This window comes from Mustela erminea, chromosome 13 (assembly GCF_009829155.1).
Source record: "Mustela erminea isolate mMusErm1 chromosome 13, mMusErm1.Pri, whole genome shotgun sequence".
NCBI classification, from domain to species: domain Eukaryota; kingdom Metazoa; phylum Chordata; class Mammalia; order Carnivora; family Mustelidae; genus Mustela; species Mustela erminea.
In genome coordinates this window covers 14524540-14545351 of record NC_045626.1, presented here as the reverse complement: position 1 = coordinate 14545351, position 20812 = coordinate 14524540, and the positions used below count along the sequence as shown (strand labels likewise).

At 37.4% G+C, this 20812-nt stretch overlaps 1 protein-coding gene across 4 annotated transcripts in view; it reads left to right on the top strand.

Moving 5' to 3' along the window:
- Positions 1-20812, top strand: part of CDH20 (cadherin 20) — a 203072-nt gene that overhangs the window by 168220 nt on the left and 14040 nt on the right. For all 4 annotated transcript variants that reach the window (XM_032310722.1, XM_032310721.1, XM_032310723.1 and 1 more), the window contains 4 exons: positions 2230-2417; positions 9573-9826; positions 16492-16628; positions 19193-19314. In XM_032310722.1, the coding sequence (XP_032166613.1) occupies positions 2230-2417; positions 9573-9826; positions 16492-16628; positions 19193-19314 (701 nt within the window). The remainder of the gene's footprint in view (positions 1-2229; positions 2418-9572; positions 9827-16491; positions 16629-19192; positions 19315-20812) is intronic.

Sequence of the window (20812 nt, the reverse complement as noted above, 5' to 3'; positions counted from 1 at the left end):
AGAAAAAAAAGAAGAAAAGAAAGAAAAAAAACTAAACACAGAGTCAAACCAGACTTTCGGCTGAACATCTATACATTGAGTCATCTCTTTTATCTACATAAAGACGGGAAGGAAATTCAAACATCCTCATAAAACTGTATACACAGAGACTCCATGACATTTCATAAAACAAAAAGGCAGAATACTAGGTACGTATTTCACAAGTGGTGCAACCAAGTAGCTACTAAACTGATGAGTTCTACAGGACAGCGGGGCATCACAGAACAGTTTGTGAAATGCCCCACGGACTGGTTTCTTCCTTTGTGTACGTTTATTACTTCATGAATGGCTCACACTGCACACACTGCACACTACAGATTCCTGAATATCCCTGAATATTCCTGAATATTTGGCTTTTTAAATTTGACACTCGACAGTACCTCTGATGAAGACAAAAAGAGCAAAAGCAGCAAGTTACTACATAGCTCGTAAGTATGTGGATTTGGACAAACTGCAGGAAAGTCACACCACCCCAGACACGACAACTTTACAACCGCATAACACAACGCTAACCAGGGTTTTAGTCCTGCTCCACAAACCAACATCTTAACCCATTCTAAAGCAAACATTTCAAGTTACCACTTTTTCAAGATAATGGGGAATCTAGCATAGAGCACGACTGTGCTGCACAGAAGATGAAATGTAAATGCATAAAAGTAATCTGCCTGCAAGCATTTTTTGCACATCATCTCTGCTTCTCCTAAAATTGTAATTATTTTTGGACTTTTAAAAAATTGTCTTTATCTCACCATTAAGTATCTCCCCATCTGTTTGTTAAAACAAAGTTTAAATGATCTCACTATTCCACAAACCTACCTTGGATAAACTCTCTGCTTTACTATCTTCTGATTGCTTATTTTAAAAATTCAATTTTCCTTCCTTTTTATAAATATTAACATAAATGATCATGGGATGTTGGCAAAATGACACTCCTACTATTTATATTGAACAAGCTTAGTTACCTGTAACTGAACCAAATGTAATGGAATATCAAGATCTCAGATCTAATACAGTGCATCACATGTAGAAATTTTATGTATAGGCTTTTTTAAACACAGAACACAGAGCTTTCCTGGTGTGGGAAAGACACTTGTTTATTTTTCCTATAAGTTCTATAATAACAAAGTCTAATCCATCAACAATTTTGGAAGAGAATGGAAAGAGATTATGAAATCCAAGTGCCTGCCAGCTTAGTACACACATTAGCAATTTCTGGCTCAAATTTGCCAGGAACAGGCATTATTTCTTCTCCTGTGACCTGGTTGGGTGCTGTCAACCTCCCCAAATCTTCATGAAACTCAAGCCCTCACCCCAGGCTTCCCTGTAGCTTGCAATACACATTAGAATAAAAGAGACCATGAACATATTGAAAATATGATTATGTGATTTTCTATGTTATTTAGTCAGTCACATTTTGATTGACAAAATAATGAAGAATGTCAAAAAGCTGAGCCCCAGAGAAGGTACGTGAGTAAAGACACAACTCTAAATTTAATTGTGAAGCTGAGAAGGAAGACATTCTTATATTTTGTGAGAACTTTCAGGGTATTCTGTTCTGGAACAAGAGAACAAGAAACAACAGAGATTTCCACTGGGCAGAAGCAAGTGCAAGGACATACAGACGGACAACATGTGGAACTGGAGGGAACTTGCTCTCTGTGGCTATTCCTCCTTTACAGATCAGTGATGGCCATTAAATTTGGGCAGGTGGCCGCAGAGATGAAAACTCTATACACTGGCTTGGCCGCAAAGGAAAATGTGGGCATTTCAAGTCTAAACAGAATAAGTATGTACTTTGCAATCACAATGTTTTTTCTTTCTCAGAATGAATTAACATTTGGGGAGATAGTTCACTAGGAGGGACTGAAAGATTGGAAAGCAAGGTAATTCCTTCCACTCTGAAGGTGGATTCATTGAGATAAGAAATATTTTTGTTTTTATTTTGTCCTATTCTTAGGATTAGGTCATGCCTTTTTGGCCTGTCCTTATCAAACATCTAGTACAGGCTAAGACCTCATACTATCTGCTCAGCCTCTTCGGATCTCAGATTTTCTTCTGTAAAACTCAAGCTTTAATTCTTGAACCAGGAGAAAGACGTCTGTTCCAGCAGGCCTGATATGATTTGACACTGCCGAGGCATTTTCTATAGCAACAGATTACAAGAATGCATGTTCTGACCTTTCTCCACAGAACATTATCAGATGAGTGTGTTGGAATCGGCTCCAGTCAGCGCCACTGTGGGTAGAGTGTTTGCCAAGGACTTGGACGAAGGAATCAATGCCGAGATGAAATACACCATTGTGGATGGAGATGGTGCAGATGCCTTTGACATTAACACAGATCCCAATTTCCAAGTTGGCATCATAACTGTGAAGAAGGTAATCCAACTCCTCTTTCCAAATCATGTTAATGGAGGCTTTGAATATATATGAGATGTTAGTAAGGACTGTTGTACTATTAATACACATTGCTTCAAATCCTTTGATAAACATTCTCCTTTGAAAAAAAACAAAAAACTCTTACTTCTTTTGCTCACATGTAAAACTGGCTGTGTCATCATTTTACAGAGAGGGTATCATGTCATAATAAAAAATATATTATAAATATGTCCTTTCTCCTAGCTCACTAGTTAACCACTTAAAAAATTATTGTAGCTTAATTCACTAATGATGTTAATGACTTGATCAATATTTGCAGTTGAACAACAGTCATTTTTTACTGTAGTATACCATAAATAAGAATAAAGCAAGCTATAATATTATTTATGAATCAATAAATAACACAAAGATTTTTTAATTGCTACTATAAGATCCATAGAAGCTAATTAGACTTGGAAAAGCTTCATCAAACATAGCTGCTGGGTAGTATTATCACTTGAAACTCCTTTGCTTCATAAATTACCAAGTTTTTTTAATGTAAGCCATCAATTTTTTGGTGGCATAAAGCACATATGGATATACTGGTATGGAAGATAAAACCTTAAAAAATCGAAGTTTTAATATCCTCGTAAGTACATATGTGATGAACTTTAAAAACTCATTGATTTAATCTTCTTTCTCTATTTTAAATATATCTAAAAACCCAAGGTATGTTAAATTATTTATTCAACAAATACTTATTGAGCGTCTCCCTATGTGCCATGTATTATTCTAGGCATTTAATGTAGAGAATAAATAAAACCACCAAAAATATCTGCCTTCATGGAGCTTACATTCTAATAAAGGGAAGAAGACAATCAAAATAGCAAGTAAATCAACAAAGTAATATACCAGAAAGTGTGAAGTGTTACAGTGGGGAGGGGTAAAACAGAACAAAAGTGATTATCAGAAAAGCCAACACGACTTCAAATTTTAAACTGGGTGCTTGGGATTAGCTTCACAGAGAAGTGACATTTATACAAAGATTTAAAGTGGATAGAGTCACAGCACAGAGCTGGGCAGCCTGACAACGCAGAATCCTGGGAGGTGCCCTACAAACGACTTTCAGTGAGAACTACACATGTAGCCCTGAAGACAAGGGAATGGGCACAGAGATACTGTGGAAAAGTGTTCCAGGCAAAGGGACAACCGGTGCCAAGGCCGAGAGATGGGTCTCTGCCTAGTTTGTTTCAAAAGCAACAAGGGGGTTGATAAGGCTAAGTGGAGGGGAAGACCCATAGATGAAAAAATTCAGAGAAGTAACAAAGGAGCCAAACTGCATAGGACCTTATGGGCTGCTGTTAAGTACTTTTTCCTCTGAGTGAACCAGTGCTTTAAAAGGCACGAGTTCACCTATTTGCCCTGTATTCACTTAAGCAATATACCAATACAGCAAAAGAACACAGATTCAGCATTCCACCAACCAGAAATCTTTACAAGCCAGCACACGATGACCTCAAAACAGTGTAAAATGCTGATAATAACTTCACAAACAAATAAATCTGAATGTAATTTAAATACTGCAGTTTCTTATTCTCATCCCTTGAGAGTTAATAACATGTAGGAAATATAAAAGATGACTAGAATAATACCAATTTGGTATATGACATAGGATTAAGAACATATACCTTTCATGTGGTATGCCTCAAGTAAACAGATAATAAGACACTGCTTACCATGACTGATAACTGTAAGCAAGGTAAATACTCAAAGATAATTATCGTATTGAAGATAAAATGCTTCAGATAATCACTATTTCTTTAATGCAAAAATTTTCTTTAAAACAATTAAGCAATCAGAAAAAGAGCTTTTGGGATTCTCAATATATTTTAAATGTTATTTTGTATTTTAATAAATAATTCTAACATTAATTTATGTCAAATTATTAGAATATAGCTTAGACATTATTACAAGCCATTCATTTTTAAAATATTAACTATCACAATTTTGTATCTGAAAGGAACTTCAAAATGTTGTTTTCCCCAGCTCCCTTATGTGGAGAAAAGATTAAACCTAATAAGACATACCACTGTTCCTCACTGTCATTAAACTATATTCATGTTTAATCAAAACAACAATCAGTTTTGCCAAGGTCATTTGGATTTCTCTTCTGAACTTGGGAAGTGACAGAAAATGGAATTAAAAAGAGGTCAGTAAGTTGGGGGGATAGACAAGTCAAATATTATAAATACTTGAGGCTATTGACTGCTCCGTCTATACTTTTGGAACATTCACTCAGATGCCTGATCCACACCCATCTTCTACTTTGTCATTAATAATGTTGTATAAAATTGAAACGGAAGTTCTACTTTTGATTTATTTCCCTAAGCCCTATTATTTGTCTAAAAAGCACATACTTTTTCAAAAAGAAAAATTAAGTTGAATTGATAGAATTGGGTCTTCATAAAACCATACTGATTACTACCCAGTACCTTGGGTCTTTTTGGCTTTTAAGTAATCAATCAATTGATTTTCAGTCTCTTAAGTCAAATGCTTGAAAGATAACTTGAAATATATATTTTAAAGATTGCTCTTTATTTTAGATGAGCATGCTGTTAGGCCATATTCCAGTCTTCAGCATATCTTCCATCTCCGAGCATACAACAAGCAACTGTTTTTACTTCCTTTTCCTCTTAAATAGTCCACAAAGAGCAAAACTTCTATATTTCATCAAATCTAAGATGCCCATGAAATGTAAATCACATCATTCTTTTATATACTACTTTAAAAAAGAAAAAAAAAAAAACTCTTGCAATTTAAATGATACAAGGCCTTCTTCTCCCCTAGTTTATAGTTTTTGAAAAAGCTCTAGTTGACACAGACATATGTGCTTCACTAATAGCAGATTTACTCCCTGCTGTTGTTTCCATGCCATTCTGCCCACATAACACTTTTTGTTTCAATGTCAAATCATAGTACAATCTTTCTGAAGACATTTTAGAAGGCAATGAAGTTCAACACATGTGGTACCCATAATGTGCAGAACTCAATTGCACCCTCTCTCCTGTTGGGCATAAGCAACTATAAGACGTCATCAATTGGAGAAGCAATCCTAGCTCCAAAATGTCAAAATATGAAAAGATGCACCCCTTAAAAATCACTGAAATATTGTAACATAAAATCTGTATATATTATCACCCAACCGGTACTTGTTAATACTTGGACTGAAAAGCTTTTTTGTCCAACTCGAGGTAACATTTTGTTGCTGCCTTTTGGGTTTTAGACCTTTGCTAGGCGCAGGGAAATAAAAACTTAATTCATAGCTTTTGTCCTTGAGTCTGTGAAAGGGACCAACAAAGAAAGAAATATTTGTAAAACAGAATAAAAAGAACCATAATGTAAGTATGACAAAGTACTATGGAAACAAAAGAAGGAATAATTAAAACTGCTTTAAAAAACTGCATTACTAGTTTTTGCCACAATTTTTGCGACTCAATTTTTAAGAATATAATGTCTCTTCTTTATGTGCTCTAACTCTAGGAAATTCTTTGAATTTGGAATTTAGGTTTTGAGATTACTATTCCTGGATTTACTATTATGACTATGGAAACAAACAATTCTTTGATTTTAAAAAATAAGTACAAAAACTTTTCATGAAAAAAAAAGTTAAACTCATATTTCAGTTGTGAGCAATTTAAAGCTTAGAGTATTTAGGACAATGTTTTCTTTGGATTTTAAATAATAAAACTATTTAGGTGTTAGGTGAGAGAGACAATAATCTTAATATAATCATCACTAGGTAACTTATTTTTTAATAATTAAAAACTCACTTTAGTCTCTTCCACAGTTAGTATTGGAACAACTGGATATCCATATGTAAAAAAACCATTTCATATCTCATAAAAATAAGTTCAAAATGGATCATACACCTACCAATATGCAATATACTAAGACTATAAAATTTCCATAAGGAAACATGGAAGAAAATCTGTGTGACCCTCTCTAGGCAAAGATTTCTTAGATCTGACACGATAATACCAATAAGAAAGTGATAAGTAAGATTTCATCAAAATTAAGAGTTTCTGCTCTTCAAAAGCACTGTTAAAACAAATCACAGATTTGAAATAAATATTTGCAAACACATGTCTGATAAAGGACTTGAATACAGAATATATGAACAACTCTTCAAGAAGATACATAAAAACACTGAATATCATTAAGCATTAGGGAAATGCAAATCAAAACCACAATGAGATACTACTTCATACCCACTACAATTAATAAATCAGAAAAACTGATGAAATCAAATAATGACAAAGACGTTGAACAACTAGAACTTTCATACATTCCTGGTGGGAAACCAGTACATCCACTTTAAAAACTGGTGTGGAAGTTTCTTATAAAGTTAAAAACACACCTAACCATATAATCCCATTCCTAGGTCTCTACCCAAGTTAAATAAAAATCTATGTTCAAAGAAAAACCTGTATGCAAATGTTCATGGCAGCTTTATTCATAACGAAACCAACTGGAAACAACTGAAATGTATGTCTAGCAGAGAATGGATAAATAAACTGTGGTACACCCGTACAATAAATAGTACTTGGCAATAGAAAGGGACAAACTGTTCATTCACAAAAAGACATGGATGAATTTTAAATACATCATCCAAGTAAAAGATTCGAAAAAGTATATATTGAATGGTTCCATTTATATGACATTCTTATAATAGGGACAGAGCATAGATCATTGGTTGCCAATGGGAAGGGGCTGACAAAGGGGCACAGGGCAAGGGGTAATGGCAGAGACAGAACTGTTCTGTATCTTATCATGGTGGAGATATGACTACATAATTTGCCAAAATATGCTAAACTTTATACTAAAAGGATTAATTTTAATGTAACCTCAAATAAAAAAATACAAAATTTATACCAAATTAGGAAAATGACTTAATATTAAGGGGAAAACAAACTTTACCTAGAACAAACCTAATATAAACAACAGTGCCCACTCTGGGTTACCCATATTTAAGGAAAGAATTTCAGGAAAACATAATATAATTTACCAGGAAACAATGAATGTCTAAATTTAGAGAGTAAATATAAATAAATTGGTAAAACTATTCCTTCAAGTGTATCATAGTCTGAGTGGCCTGGTCTGATTTCCCTGTTAATAAAACCTTGCCTTTTTATAAATTATTTTTTTAATTTATTTTTTGTTAATCTCTATACCCAATGTGGGTCTCAAATTCACAATCCTGAGATTAAGAGTCACATGCTCTACCCATCTGAGTCAGCGAGGTACCCCAAAAACCTTGCCTTCTGACTAAAAACTAGGGAGACAGTAAGACTGGTAAAATGGCTGCTTAAACGGGAATGGCTGATTCCACGAAACAAGAAATACAATGTAGGGTGAAACTAATGCAAAACAAGTAATAACCAAAGAGCAACTATGCAAAAACTTTTTGTTAGAATTTGAAAATGCCTAATTTAGTTAAAGGAACTTCTACTGCTGTTTGTTTCTCAAAAGCAAAGCAGTTAATTAAATGGAAACATGCCTCTTTCTAACCTAAAAATGTGCTGACATTCAGCATATTTTATGGAAAAAAAAAAAAAGCACCAGTGAATATTTAGTTAGAAAAATTTAACTCACTACCAAGTGGATATGTGACTTCTAAGCTTTAGTAACTGCTTTGCTATCCACTGTAAGTATCTTAAAGAATTAACTTTCCATGATTTTTTTTATTATTATTGATGATGTTCTGAGGTAAATGTTGCTCAAAACATTTAGACATTTTGTCAGCTTAAAAAAAAAAAATGAGGGGCATCTGGGTGGCTCAGTGGGTTAAGCCTCTGCCTTCAGCTCAGATCATGATCTCAGGGTCCTGGGATCGAGCCCCGCATCTGGCTCTCTGCTCAGCGGGGCGCCTGCTTCCCTCTCTCTCTGCCTGCCGCTCTGCCTACTTGTGATTTCTCCCTCTGCCAAATGGATAAATAAAATCTTTAAAAATAAATAAATAAATTTTTTTTAAAAAATGAATGGATTGTTCTTAAGAGATACCACTCGAGTTCAGTTTCTATCCTAAAACTGTATTTATTTTGGCATAAAATATTTTTAAGGTAGGAACAGATTTAAAAAAAAAAAAAAAAAGAAGAAGAAGCAACCAAAAAATTTTATGTATGACACGGAATTTTACTACAAAAAGTCAAAGGTTTGTAGATGACCTTTGAATGAGGAATTTAAAAATCTGTATAAGCATTTCTACTTTGACACTGTGGAACCATGCACTAAGTTCCAAGAACCATGGAACTAAGGCTCCAGTATTTGAAGCCTTCTGTCTCCAGTCTCTTCAACTGTAAAATGAGGCACTGGATTAGGCCTTTAAAAGAGATTTTTAAAAGAGAGCATCTATGGTAAACTTAATACACAAACATTGATCTGACACGGTACTCTGAGAACCCTGGTAAGGTGCTTATAGTAGTTTCTTTAAAAAAAAAAAAATCACTACTGCTTTGTACCAGAGAATTTTTTTTATAGGGACAATGGGTGGCTCATATGGCTAAACGTCTGCCTTTGTCTTAGGTCATGATTTCCAGGTGCCAGAATGGAGCCCCAAGGCCGGGGGTGCAGGGGGTGCTGGAGGTGGTGTCCCAGCTCAGTCTGCTTCTGCTTTTCCCCCTCCCTGCTTCTCTGTCTCTCTCACAAATGAACAAACAAAATCTAAAAAAAAAAAAAAAGAAGAAGAATTGTTTTAGGGAAGCAAATGGAAAAGACTAGGCCTCAGTTTGGATATTGTGAAACTGAACTCACACTCTTAGTTCTCATGACATTCTTTCAGATAAACAAGCAGCTTTAAAGACACATGGACCAGGTTAGTTGAAGAGTAGGCAGGTTCAAGTACAGCCTGCCCAGAGCAACGGGGGTTTTCCTGATTCGTACCCCAGCTGTCTTCACACTCTCTGAAGTGTCCAGATCGTCCTTACATTTTCTATTAAAAATAACCTTAAGACCAAGAACTACTGAACAAAGGAAAAACTCCTCTTGTTTTTCCTTTTGCCTCTTTTCCACCATTTTAATGAAGTTGGGAGTCTACCCCTAGCCATCAATACTGGCGATCCTTCAGAACCTTGACATATATGCTCATGGCTAATCAATTTTCCTATCATTACTTTTCAGCCCCTGAGTTTTGAAAGCAAGAAAAGTTACACCTTAAAAGTGGAAGGAGCCAATCCTCACCTAGAGATGCGTTTTCTGAACCTAGGCCCATTTCAGGACACAACAACAGTGCACATCAGTGTGGAAGATGTGGATGAGCCCCCCATATTTGAGCCAGGCTTTTATTTTGTGGAGGTTCCTGAGGATGTGGCGATTGGAACAACCATCCAGATCATTTCTGCCAAGGACCCGGATGTAACCAACAACTCAATCAGGTTTTTCCACATATTTCACCTTTCTTACACCTTAGAATCTTCCCTTCTCTGGTATCTAATTTTCCAGCACTTTCTCCCTTTGCTTCTTTGATCTCTGAAGACTCTCCTTTTTAGTTCTTCTTGTTTAAATAAGATAGTCTTTTCATGTTATTTTGAAGTAAAGTTATCGTTATGTCGCCAACTCACCGTCAATTACTTTAGCAAAAAAACGGAAGCATGCACGTGCAAGCACACACACACACACACACACACACACACACACACCCTACCTTAGTTTTCAGTCATAGCCCTACTGACATTTTGGGATGGATTCTTTGTCATGACAGGCTGTCCTGGGCATTGTACAATGTTTAACAGCATCTCTGGCCTCAACCTACTAAATGTCAGTAGCACCCTCTGAATAGTAACAACTTAAAATGTCGCACATATTGCCAAATGTCCCAGGAGGAAGAAGGGATGGGGGGGGATCAAAATCATCCCCAGTTGACAACTACCAATTCAGATAAAGCACAGACAGACACAAAGATACCAAAAAGTTAAGAACGGTCAAATCCAGGGCACCTGGGTGGCTCAGTGGGTTAAAGCCTCTGCCTTCAGCTCAGGTCACGATCCCAGGGTCCTGGGATGGAGCCCTGCACTAGGCTCTGCTCAACAGGGAGCCTGCTTCCACCTCTCTCTCCTCCTGCCTCTCTGCCTACTTGTGATCTCTGTCTGTCAAATAAATAAATAAAATCTTTAAAAAAAAAAACAAAACTGTCAAATCCTGGGGCACCCAGGTAGCTCAGTCAGGTAAGCATCTGATTGTTGGTCTCAGCTCAGGTCTTGATCTCAGAGTTGTGAATTCAAGACCCACATTGGGCTCCATGCTTGGCATAAAGTCTACTAAAAAAAAAAAAAAAAAAAAAAACTGTCAAATCTCAGTAGTGAATACAAAAGTGAGCAATGCATATTCTTTGAATTTTTATGAACCTTTGATTTTTCTAGTATATATATTTCCATACACTACAAAAGAACACAGAAACTACTCCTACTGTCAACAGCTACAATGCCATGTAGGACTGGCCAGATAGGGCTTTCTATTTCAAGCCTATAAACCAGTCTCTCCATGTGTTTCAAACTTAAAGATTCCAATCAAGATGCTTCACTGTGGCCGGGGGGGAGGGCTCCCGGGTGGCTAGGTCCATTAAGCCTTAAGGTCATGATCCCAGGTTCCTGGGATTCAGCCCCGCATCGGGCTCCTTGCTCAGCAGGCAGTCTGCTTCCCCCTCTGCCGCTCCCTCTGCTTGTGTTTGCTCATGGCACCTGGGTGACTCAGTGGGTTAAGCCTCTGCCTTCAACTCGGGTCATGATCTCAGGGTCCTGGGATCGAGCCCCACATTGGGATCTCTGCTCAGCAGGGAGCCTGCTTCCCCTCTCTCTCTCTCTCTGCCTGCTTGTGATCTCTCTCTCTCTCTCTCTCTGTCAAATAAATATATAAAATCTTAAAAAAAAAAAAAATGCTTCCCCATCAAGGCATGGAGGAGAGCTACTGCTCTTAGAGCCATGGCCATTTCCTCCCATCAACTCTGGAACCAAAGTGCAAACAGCTGGTGGACAGGTTGACTCCTCAACCTTCCAGAGCAACTGCCAAGCCTCTGAAGCTTGACACAAAAGATCAGGATTCCAAGGCTGTTTTGAGGCCATCTGTCACATTAATTGTTGAAAGCCACATGGCAAAATGGATCTGGGGTTTTAGAGCAGCTAACACATTTTAAATGCACCCCAATTTATCAAATGCCTTTCCTGTCAATGGGTACTTCCCTCACCTAGTGCTATTTTGTATTTAATGAAAACGTGCTTTTTCGGTTTAACAAGGATGTTTCTCTCCTGAGAATAAATATACTAGAGGAAATCTGCTTCATCTAACCAACCAGTAAACATTTGACATTTGCAGGCATTAAAATGGCTAAAATTATCTTGTTTAAATTCTGGTATTTGATTTTTAGAAATCAACTAATCCTTCTGGTATGAATTATATCAACTTTACAGAAGTGATATTTCAACCTTAAGGTTTTCAAATGTATAAGAGGAGGGAAGAAGTTAGTGAAACCACATTATCCCCAAAACTACCATAATATAAATGAAACAAATTCTATAAATTCGTATTTTCAGAAGCCAAGAAAAAATATGTATCTCCTGATCAATTAGTTAATCTGTTCATGTTGGAAAAGATACTGTGGGGAAAATTTTATGGAGGGAGAGAAATGAAACAGGCATAAACTTGAAAAAAATAGAGCCCATTTCTAAAATAGTCAATCAAATATCCAATGGATAATTCCACATCTTCCTTCCTGATTCTGAATCTGGACTTCCACATGGTAAGCACTGGAAATACAGTTGTTAGGAGTCACACTGCTAAATGACAAACAAAAGAGACTGCAGTCAGAAAACACACACACACACACACACACACCCCTATAGTGTTCGTGCAGTATTCAAGACTAAAGTCATTAATTATCTCACAACAGATGCAGAAATGAAAGCAAAACACCAACAGGCCTACATCCACTTCTGCCATGGAGCAAAACAAGGTACACAAATTAAGGAATCCTGTCTGGCTAACAGAAAATTCCGCTTCAGATGACTGGCTTTTGAAAATCATCAGTTGGCCAGCATCAGGGAGGTACATAATAGAGAGGCTTTTTATTCCAATGGATCCCAGTGAGGAGGAATCCACAAATGAATAGGCCAGAGGCAGAGAGCAAGGTCCCCTGGGCTTATCCAGGGGCAGAACTCTAGGTCCTAAGAGAGAAACTGGCAAGAACAGGATGACACCCACAGACCTGGAGATAACAAGATAAGCATTCAGACAGAGGGGGCAAAGAATTCCACTGATCAAAACGGAGATCATTCTCCCTCTGCCTTTTAGCTGCAAAATACAATTCATACTGCCAAGACAGAGGGTTCCTGACTCTGTACTATCTGACAGGAATAAAGAATGGTCCCTAGACTCAAGAGAAATACCAGAGTCCTGGATTCTCAGAGGGAAAAACACATAAAAGGCAAATCTTGGCTATCATTTAATAAACCCATTTGGAAATTACTGTCCTATGTTATCTTTCCCCAAATTGCTCATTTTATCTTTATTTTTCCTATGAAAGCTATTCTCTTTTAAAATAATTTGCAAGTTATATGCTGCTTGGCTAATTCATCTTCTGCATTTTTATTAGAAATAAATGAGATTTATATTCCTATAAAGAAAACACATATTAAATTGCCCCAAAATCAATATATCACCTGAAATGTTATGGATAAAAGGCCATTTAACTTTTTAAAAAGATTATTAGGACTTTCATAATCTCCTTTCTAGAAATTTTATGGCATGGTCAGGCATATAAGCTGGTTGTGATTTACTAGTAAATCCCAAAACCAAATCTCCAGATTTAGTTACATATACATGAAAAATACAATGTTTAGTATCACCTAAACAATTTAGGATTTCCTAAATTTTTAATAAATGCCCAAGGCACTTCTGGCAAGCAGGAAACTAAACCATTTGGCCACTGAAATAGGCTTCTGCTGGTACAGAAAGAGCCTGCTCTCCTGTGCCTTCCTAGAGTATGTGTGCGGATTTAGCAAGCCTGCCCATGATGCCCTCCCTACCTTCAAATCGCTCCCAAATTCAGAGTATGTCCTCAGCCAAGCAAGTAAGCCGGGAGCCCAACAAACACTAGCTATTGTTCACTGAAGGCAGCTTTGTGTGTGCATATTGTGCCTATTCTGCCCATAATAGGTGAGAGCATTATGATTAGAGAAAGGAAAACCACCTACATAATTCACTAGTGTGTCCCAATTTCCTCATTCTCCATCTGTATCTACACCTTTAATTTGTTCTCCTGCCTCCTGAAAATTGGCCCCGTGTCCCATTCAGACTAGCGAGTGCCATTACTGCCTCAATTCAGTAACTTCCAATCTGGGAAATCAGAAGGAGGTTCCACTTGCTGAGGAAGGCTTCTCTGAGGCAAGCTTGCAGGGTTGCCTCTCGCTGTGGCACCAGGCAGGACTGTCAGGGGTTCTGTCCATTGGTTATTTCTATCACCCGACCTCCCGCACCATCTGCAACATTTGCTATGGCACCGCAGGTCTGGGCATAGAAAGCTGCTTCATCATAGAGGCTGGGGCTGCCTCTCCCCTCGGGAACCATGCCTACAGCTTGGAGAGCTGCCATCAGGGTTATGGCTCTATGGGCTGAATGGCTGGCTGGAAGAAAAGACCGCATTTTCTCCCAAAGACAAATTCAACTCTTAAAAGAGCCAGGGAACTTTAAAACTAAATCACTAATTATACCTAGAAAAAAAATGTTCCAATTAATTTTAAATGAACTTTATAGGCATGTGTTTGTTCTTTACTAAGAAGTCAAAGGTTTGCCATCACAGGCTTAGTCTATTTCAAGAAGAGATAAGGCTTTGTTTCTTTAAACAATTGCATACATTCCCTGTACGGTAAGGCAGCCTGGAGTGGCAGTTACTGGCAGGAACCTGAAACCAAACTGCTTAGGCTTGATTCCAATCTTGGGAAAGTGACTTAACCAAGCCAGGTCTCAGTTTCCTCACCAGCATAACCAAGGTAACAGCACCTACCCTCCTAGGGATACTGTAAGGATTAAATGAGCCAGTATCTGTAAGGTGTGTGGGGCAGCGCCTAGCTATAGGAAGTATTCATTAAATAGAGTCACAAGAAGAGAAAGGTATTAATGGACTTCCTTAAATTTCCCAACTCTTGGAGAATCACAACTAAAATGATTTCATTTCTCCAGCCCTTAGTGGTCAGTTTTTCCTTTAATTCCTCTCTGAACAGCCAACTGGAATCTATCTGGAACATTTTACCAAATCATACATATACATGCATATACTGTGTGTGTGTGCAAGTACACACATATTTGAAACAGAAGTTGTAACATCAATATTTACCCTTACTGCATATGAGAGTCTGGCATGCGTATGTTCTATTTCATTTTCTTTCAACACTAGTCATAACCTACTATATTGATTTCACTAACCTGCAATGTAAAAACAATGAATGCACTGAAGAAACTTCTTACTCCCAACAAAATGGCAGTTTCCTAGTTTCAACTGCTTTAGGACACAGACTGCAATCACTGGCAACTTTAAATAGAATTCTGAACCCAATATATTACATGGTTTTATATTAGCTCTGCATATTATTAGCTATTTAACTGTATGAAAGCGACTTCTCTTCGTTTTCTTTTCTGCTAAAAGAGATAATACCTACCTTCTAGAAATTTTATAAAAATTTAAAAAGAAGGTATAAGATATCTGGTATTCTGTAGTGGCACCAATTATAATTACTGGCTGTTACCAAGGACTACAAAGATTCTCAAGAGTGATTCTCAAGGGAACCCACTGAGTGGCTCAGTGGGTTAAGTGTCTGCCTTTGGCTCAGGTCATGATCTCAGGGTCCTGGGATTGAGCCCCAAAATCAGTCTCCCTGCTCAGTGGGGAGTCTGATTCTCCCTCTGCCTGCCGCTCCTCCACTAGTACATGCGCTGTTTGCTCTCTCTGACAAACAAATAAAATCTTTAAAAAAAAAAAACTAGTGGTTCTCAATCATGGCTATATATCATGGAGAATTTTAAATATACAGATGCCTGAATCTCGCTCCACACTTAATGAATTTCCCAAAATGGAGACCAGGTGAGTGAACACAGAGGGTCAGATTGCCAAATCAGGTTCCACAGGAATTGTCGCTCTTACCCAGTACCCAAAATAAGTAATGACTCAAAGGATAGAAACAACAGCAAAATATGAGGCAAGCAGTCTGTTCTTGGAGAGGCCTGAAACCATCAGGTAAATATCCTTCTTCTCCTGCATAAGGATGCATATTGGTCCATATCAAACATGAAAAATATAAGCAATGAAGTGCACGTCTCAACAAAAAAGGAGCCATTTTGGTTACGGAACATCTGCTTTTTATACCCCATTAATTACATAGCTCACATGATATTTTCCAACAAGCTGTGCCCCATAAATTCATAAATTCCAGGTTTATTTACATTAAGCAATGTAGTCAAACCTGGTTCATCCTGCTAAAAATATTCCACAGATAAGGATTCTCTAGCTAGTAAACACCAACACCATTGTTTGCCAGAGTCAGTCATTAGCATGCTTACAAAGGACCTGATGGAAATCTTTCCTTCTCAATAGGTGATACTAATTACACAACTGGAACCAATGAACTATACCTTTTCCAGTCCTAATCTTGCATTTCAAAACTTACATGAATAAAATTTGTTGTGAACTAAGACATGTAGGGGCCAATATTCAGAATGACCCAAAAGCCTTAGGGCATATTGAGCTTTAAATAGCTGAAATTGATTATTAATTGGCTTAAAACTGCCCTAAGACTTTGGCACCCTGTTTTATTTCATTTTACAAATGAGGAAATTCAAGCAGTAATAGTTTGTTATTGGTTGTTTATGTTTTTAGGGGGTTTTGGTGGGGGACTGTTTCTGGACATGATCAAACAGCAAATGCGGTCTTCCAAGTGTCCATTAACTCAGAACTGTTTGGGCCATGTTTCACATAGTATGCACTCAGTTCTCTCATGTAATATGCTATAGTATACTTATTCAAACAAAACAATGCATTTAATCTGTGTTTTTACAGATATTCCATTGACAGAAGTAGTGACCCTGGCAGATTCTTCTATGTTGACATTACAACAGGTGCCCTAATGACTGCAAGACCCCTTGATCGGGAGGAGTTTTCTTGGCATAATATCACTGTCCTTGCTATGGAAATGAGTAAGTAACATAATAAATTGGTCTCCATAACATGACAAAATATAAGCATTGTAGAATGTGAAAGAAAACTTCTAGAGCTTGTTATATTCTTTATGGGAAAAAACAGAAATTATGGTTTATGCAAGTGAGTGAATGCATTCAGTTCAAATTTTATCTCCTATATACCATGTCCTATGCTAGAGAGTAAAAACAAACAAACAAAAACAACAACAAAAACCCCACTATGCAAAAGCAGTACAAAAAAACAGCATCCTTAAATCAAGGAGCTAGACTTCTATATGAAGAAAGGGACAATGTCTAAGAAATCTAAGAGGTTTTCAACCTTTAGTAAGATTGGGAATGCACAAATAGTATTGAAGGGGAGCCAAGAGTTCCTGTCCCCTTCAAAGGTCCTTCTAGCTGGACTAAGAATCAAATTGACAGGAGACAGATTAACAAAAGAAAATCAAATTTAACATACATACATATGGGGAATGCACACAGACATAAAAATTCCAAAGACACACAAAATGAGGTATATGTATCATTCTGAACTATAAAGAAGAGGTAGGAGTTTGAGATTTCAAAGGAAAGGAATGCATTTCATAGGACGGTAAGAGCACATATTTGGTAATTAGAGGTTTCCCCTACCATACAGATGGGTCACTCAGATAAAATATATCTGTTAATAACCTTTATTCTGGGTGGGGGGAGCCCAATTTAGATTTTTCTGTGTGGGTTAAGGGAGTGACAAAAGTTTCTCTTGAATGGCAGGGCCTCACGTGCCTTCAACTCAAAATAATCCACAGCCAAATTGGCACATGGGGACAGGGGGAGCTGTTCTGAACCACTTCAGTATAAAATATTACTACTGGATGAAAGAAAAGCATTTATAACGTATTACCCTTACCACACACATACATACACAGAAACACAGATACAAGAATTTGAGACATCTTACACAAAAAGCAGACTTATGAACAGAAACTTAAAAACAGAATGAAAAACTACTAAAAACTAGATTAACATATTTATTATGAACTTCACAAAAATTAGATTATTTACTACTACCTTCAGTTTGTTTGTTTGTTTTCATAACACTTAGTGATGCTGAAGGTTCAGGGAAATGCAGACTCTAATGTACTGGCAGAACGATGTATAATCACTTGAGGGGCAGGGGGGAATTAGGCAATTAAGCTTTCAAGATTCTCCAAAATATTCATATTCTTTTTCTCAAGACTTCTTACAACTATCTTAAGGAAATAATCATAAATATCAACCAAGATCTACATACCAAAACATCTACTGCAGTGCTATTTTAACATAAGGGGAAAAATGGGAATTACCTAAAAGTCTAATAATAGGAGTCGACCTAAGTAAACCGCGGTAAAACCAAATAATAAAATGAGACTATCAAGCACATATTAATATACATGTTTTCAAAGTATATTTCAATGACACAAGATAATATTTGCCAAAAGTTTTAAATCCAACTTTTTAATTTCCCTTAATTGCAGTGCATATGTGTGTCTCTCTCCATATTTTGGGACACACGTAATATTACATATATTATATAGTAGATATCTCTGGTGGTAGGATTGTAGATTATATATACCCTGACGTTTTGGGGGGATTTTCATTAGTCCTTCTATAAACTAGTACCATGGTTACAATGGGGGGGGGAAGGTAAATAGGTCAGTAATTTTGGTAACAAGGCAATAGAAATATTTAAGTAGATAATGCAGGCGAGCACAGATATTTTGGGGAAAGAAAAGAAAAAATAAATCAGAAGAATAAGGCATTCTGAGATTTTATAAAATTATTTACTAAGAATAATCTGTGTGTTTAGTTTCCATTTTATCTTCTTGGGATAAGGCCAAAACAAAAATGGACACGAGGGGCACTCCTGGGGCTGTGAAACTATCCTTATGTGGCAATGCCAAGCAAAAGACAGACCAAAAATCACACTTCCCCATGAGTGACTATGAGTAACTTCTCCCGCCCTAGCCAAAGATACGGATTTGGTGTATGTTTGATCCTATAATATCCCCTTAGTCCCTTAGCAGAAATAAATGCGCAGTGTTATCTGTACTTCCATGAATAACCTGAAACCTTCTGAAATACAATTCAAAGAACTGATTATTCCACAAGAATAAAACCAAGAAAAAAAAAAAAGGAATAAAGCCAAGCAATGCCACGCAGTATGCATCCAGTTAGAAATGGGCTGTTTTCAAACCCAGAAGATAGAACTGACCTGTCTTTAATTTCATAACCCGAAGCAGGAGCCAAGTGAGTCAAACCTTTTTAGGCTGCATTTTGTGTTACCTGCCCCCGCCCCCCAGAATCATACTCTTCTCCTCATCCTCCTGACATCACACACTCTCTCAGACACACACCTTTATCTGCCCTCGTGCCCTGTGTTCTGGCCGCACTCTTACTAGGCCACACATGCATCCTAGGTTTCTCTTGCCATTTCCAATTCCTTTAAAAAACCCACACTGACAAGGTAAATACCTATTCCAGCAACGAGCAGCTTTCTTGTACTACTGAACCCTCACCTTTGGTTTTCTCTGTGTTCTCTTTAGATAATCCTTCCCAGGTTGGAAGTGTTTCCGTCACAATCAAAGTCTTAGATGTGAATGACAACGCTCCAGAATTCCCCAGATTCTATGAAGCTTTTGTGTGTGAAAATGCCAAAGCAGGGCAGGTAAGGCAGTCTGTGTGATGTGCACGTTGGTTCGCCTCCGCCATACAGAATGACTGCTACAGATAACCAAATTTGCCATCAGATAAATTTAGATTCCAGAAACTAACAGTTCACGAAAGGGTCCCCAACTTCCATGCATGATGTTCCAAGTTTGTTCAGACAACCATGTGGCATCCCCCCACCCCACATTTTAATGATCTCAACAATGCTTTGATGGTAGCTTGCTTCACAGGCTGGCCTGAAGTTATCTGCCCATCTTGGAACTGAACTGTATAGGGCCAACTGCGGTAAAGTGTGCTCTGGGTCCTGGGAGCAAGGGACCAGGAAGATCAGAAAACTTCTCTTTTCCTCAGTTTAGCACTAATACCTGAAAATACTTGCAGTAAGGAAGCTTTATTTTTTGTATTTTCCTACCTCCCTTTCTTAACTTCGAACAATAGGTAACTTGTTTAGGGACGACCTGCCCTATTCTCAGAATGATTTGTAACTTAGAATACCTACTCTCTCCTCCCTCAGTTAAAACATCATTTTCCTAATGTTGTTCATGTCAGATCAGTTTTGAGAAGAAATGAATCTGAAGACACAAATTTCTACTAATTTGAAATAACCACAGTTCTCTAATTTGCGTATTTTCTAAAGTATGCTTTTAAATGTATATGAAAAATTTGGTCGATCAAATTCCAAGTGCTATAACTGAGAAACATTCAGAACTCTGCTTGGAGTGGCCATGTATTCATGCATGTTTTGGGCTGCTGCCTACCCCGTACCCACCCTTCCATACCTCAGAGCATCGGCCACGTCCTGTTTCTGCTCCTGGTTTTGTAAGATGCTTTCTTCTCTCACCTGTGACACAAGAGATCCCTTAACAGCCCTAATTTCTTCCCCCACAGTATATTCTGTGGTCCTATGGATACTGGCAGTAAAGCAAATGGAGTCAGAATAGTTTTAATATGGAAGTTAAAAGTCTGTGAAGTGCATACCTACAAGGCAAGGACTCATGCTTTGGTAATTCAGGCAGATTTTGCTTTCTCTTCTCTTACTCACCTGGAACATGACATCCTGCTGCACAGAGACTCATTTATACAATCAAAACTCGTATTAGCACCCTGCATTCACCAAAGATTAAGTCAACACATCTTCACCTTTCTCAGTTAAAAGAAAAAAGTGATTTACATCTACCACGGGGGTGGGGGAGGCAGTCCTATAATGATTCTCATCTAAATCCTCCCATCACTGGATTCTTAAAATTCAGGGCAATGGTGTACAGCCCTCCTAAAAAATTTTTCAGCAAGTCTTTAATAATTCTACTTCCACATCTACTGAATTTCTAAGAAGACCTGAAACATTATGCAGCTAGTAAAAGTTACAATGCAGACTTTATGGTATAAGAAATGATCTGTGTCACTAGAAGTAAAGAAAGAAGGTATAAAAACCACATGTACATGCTTGCAGCTACATAAAATTATGCCTACATGTGAACTAAGACATGTAAGGGTCA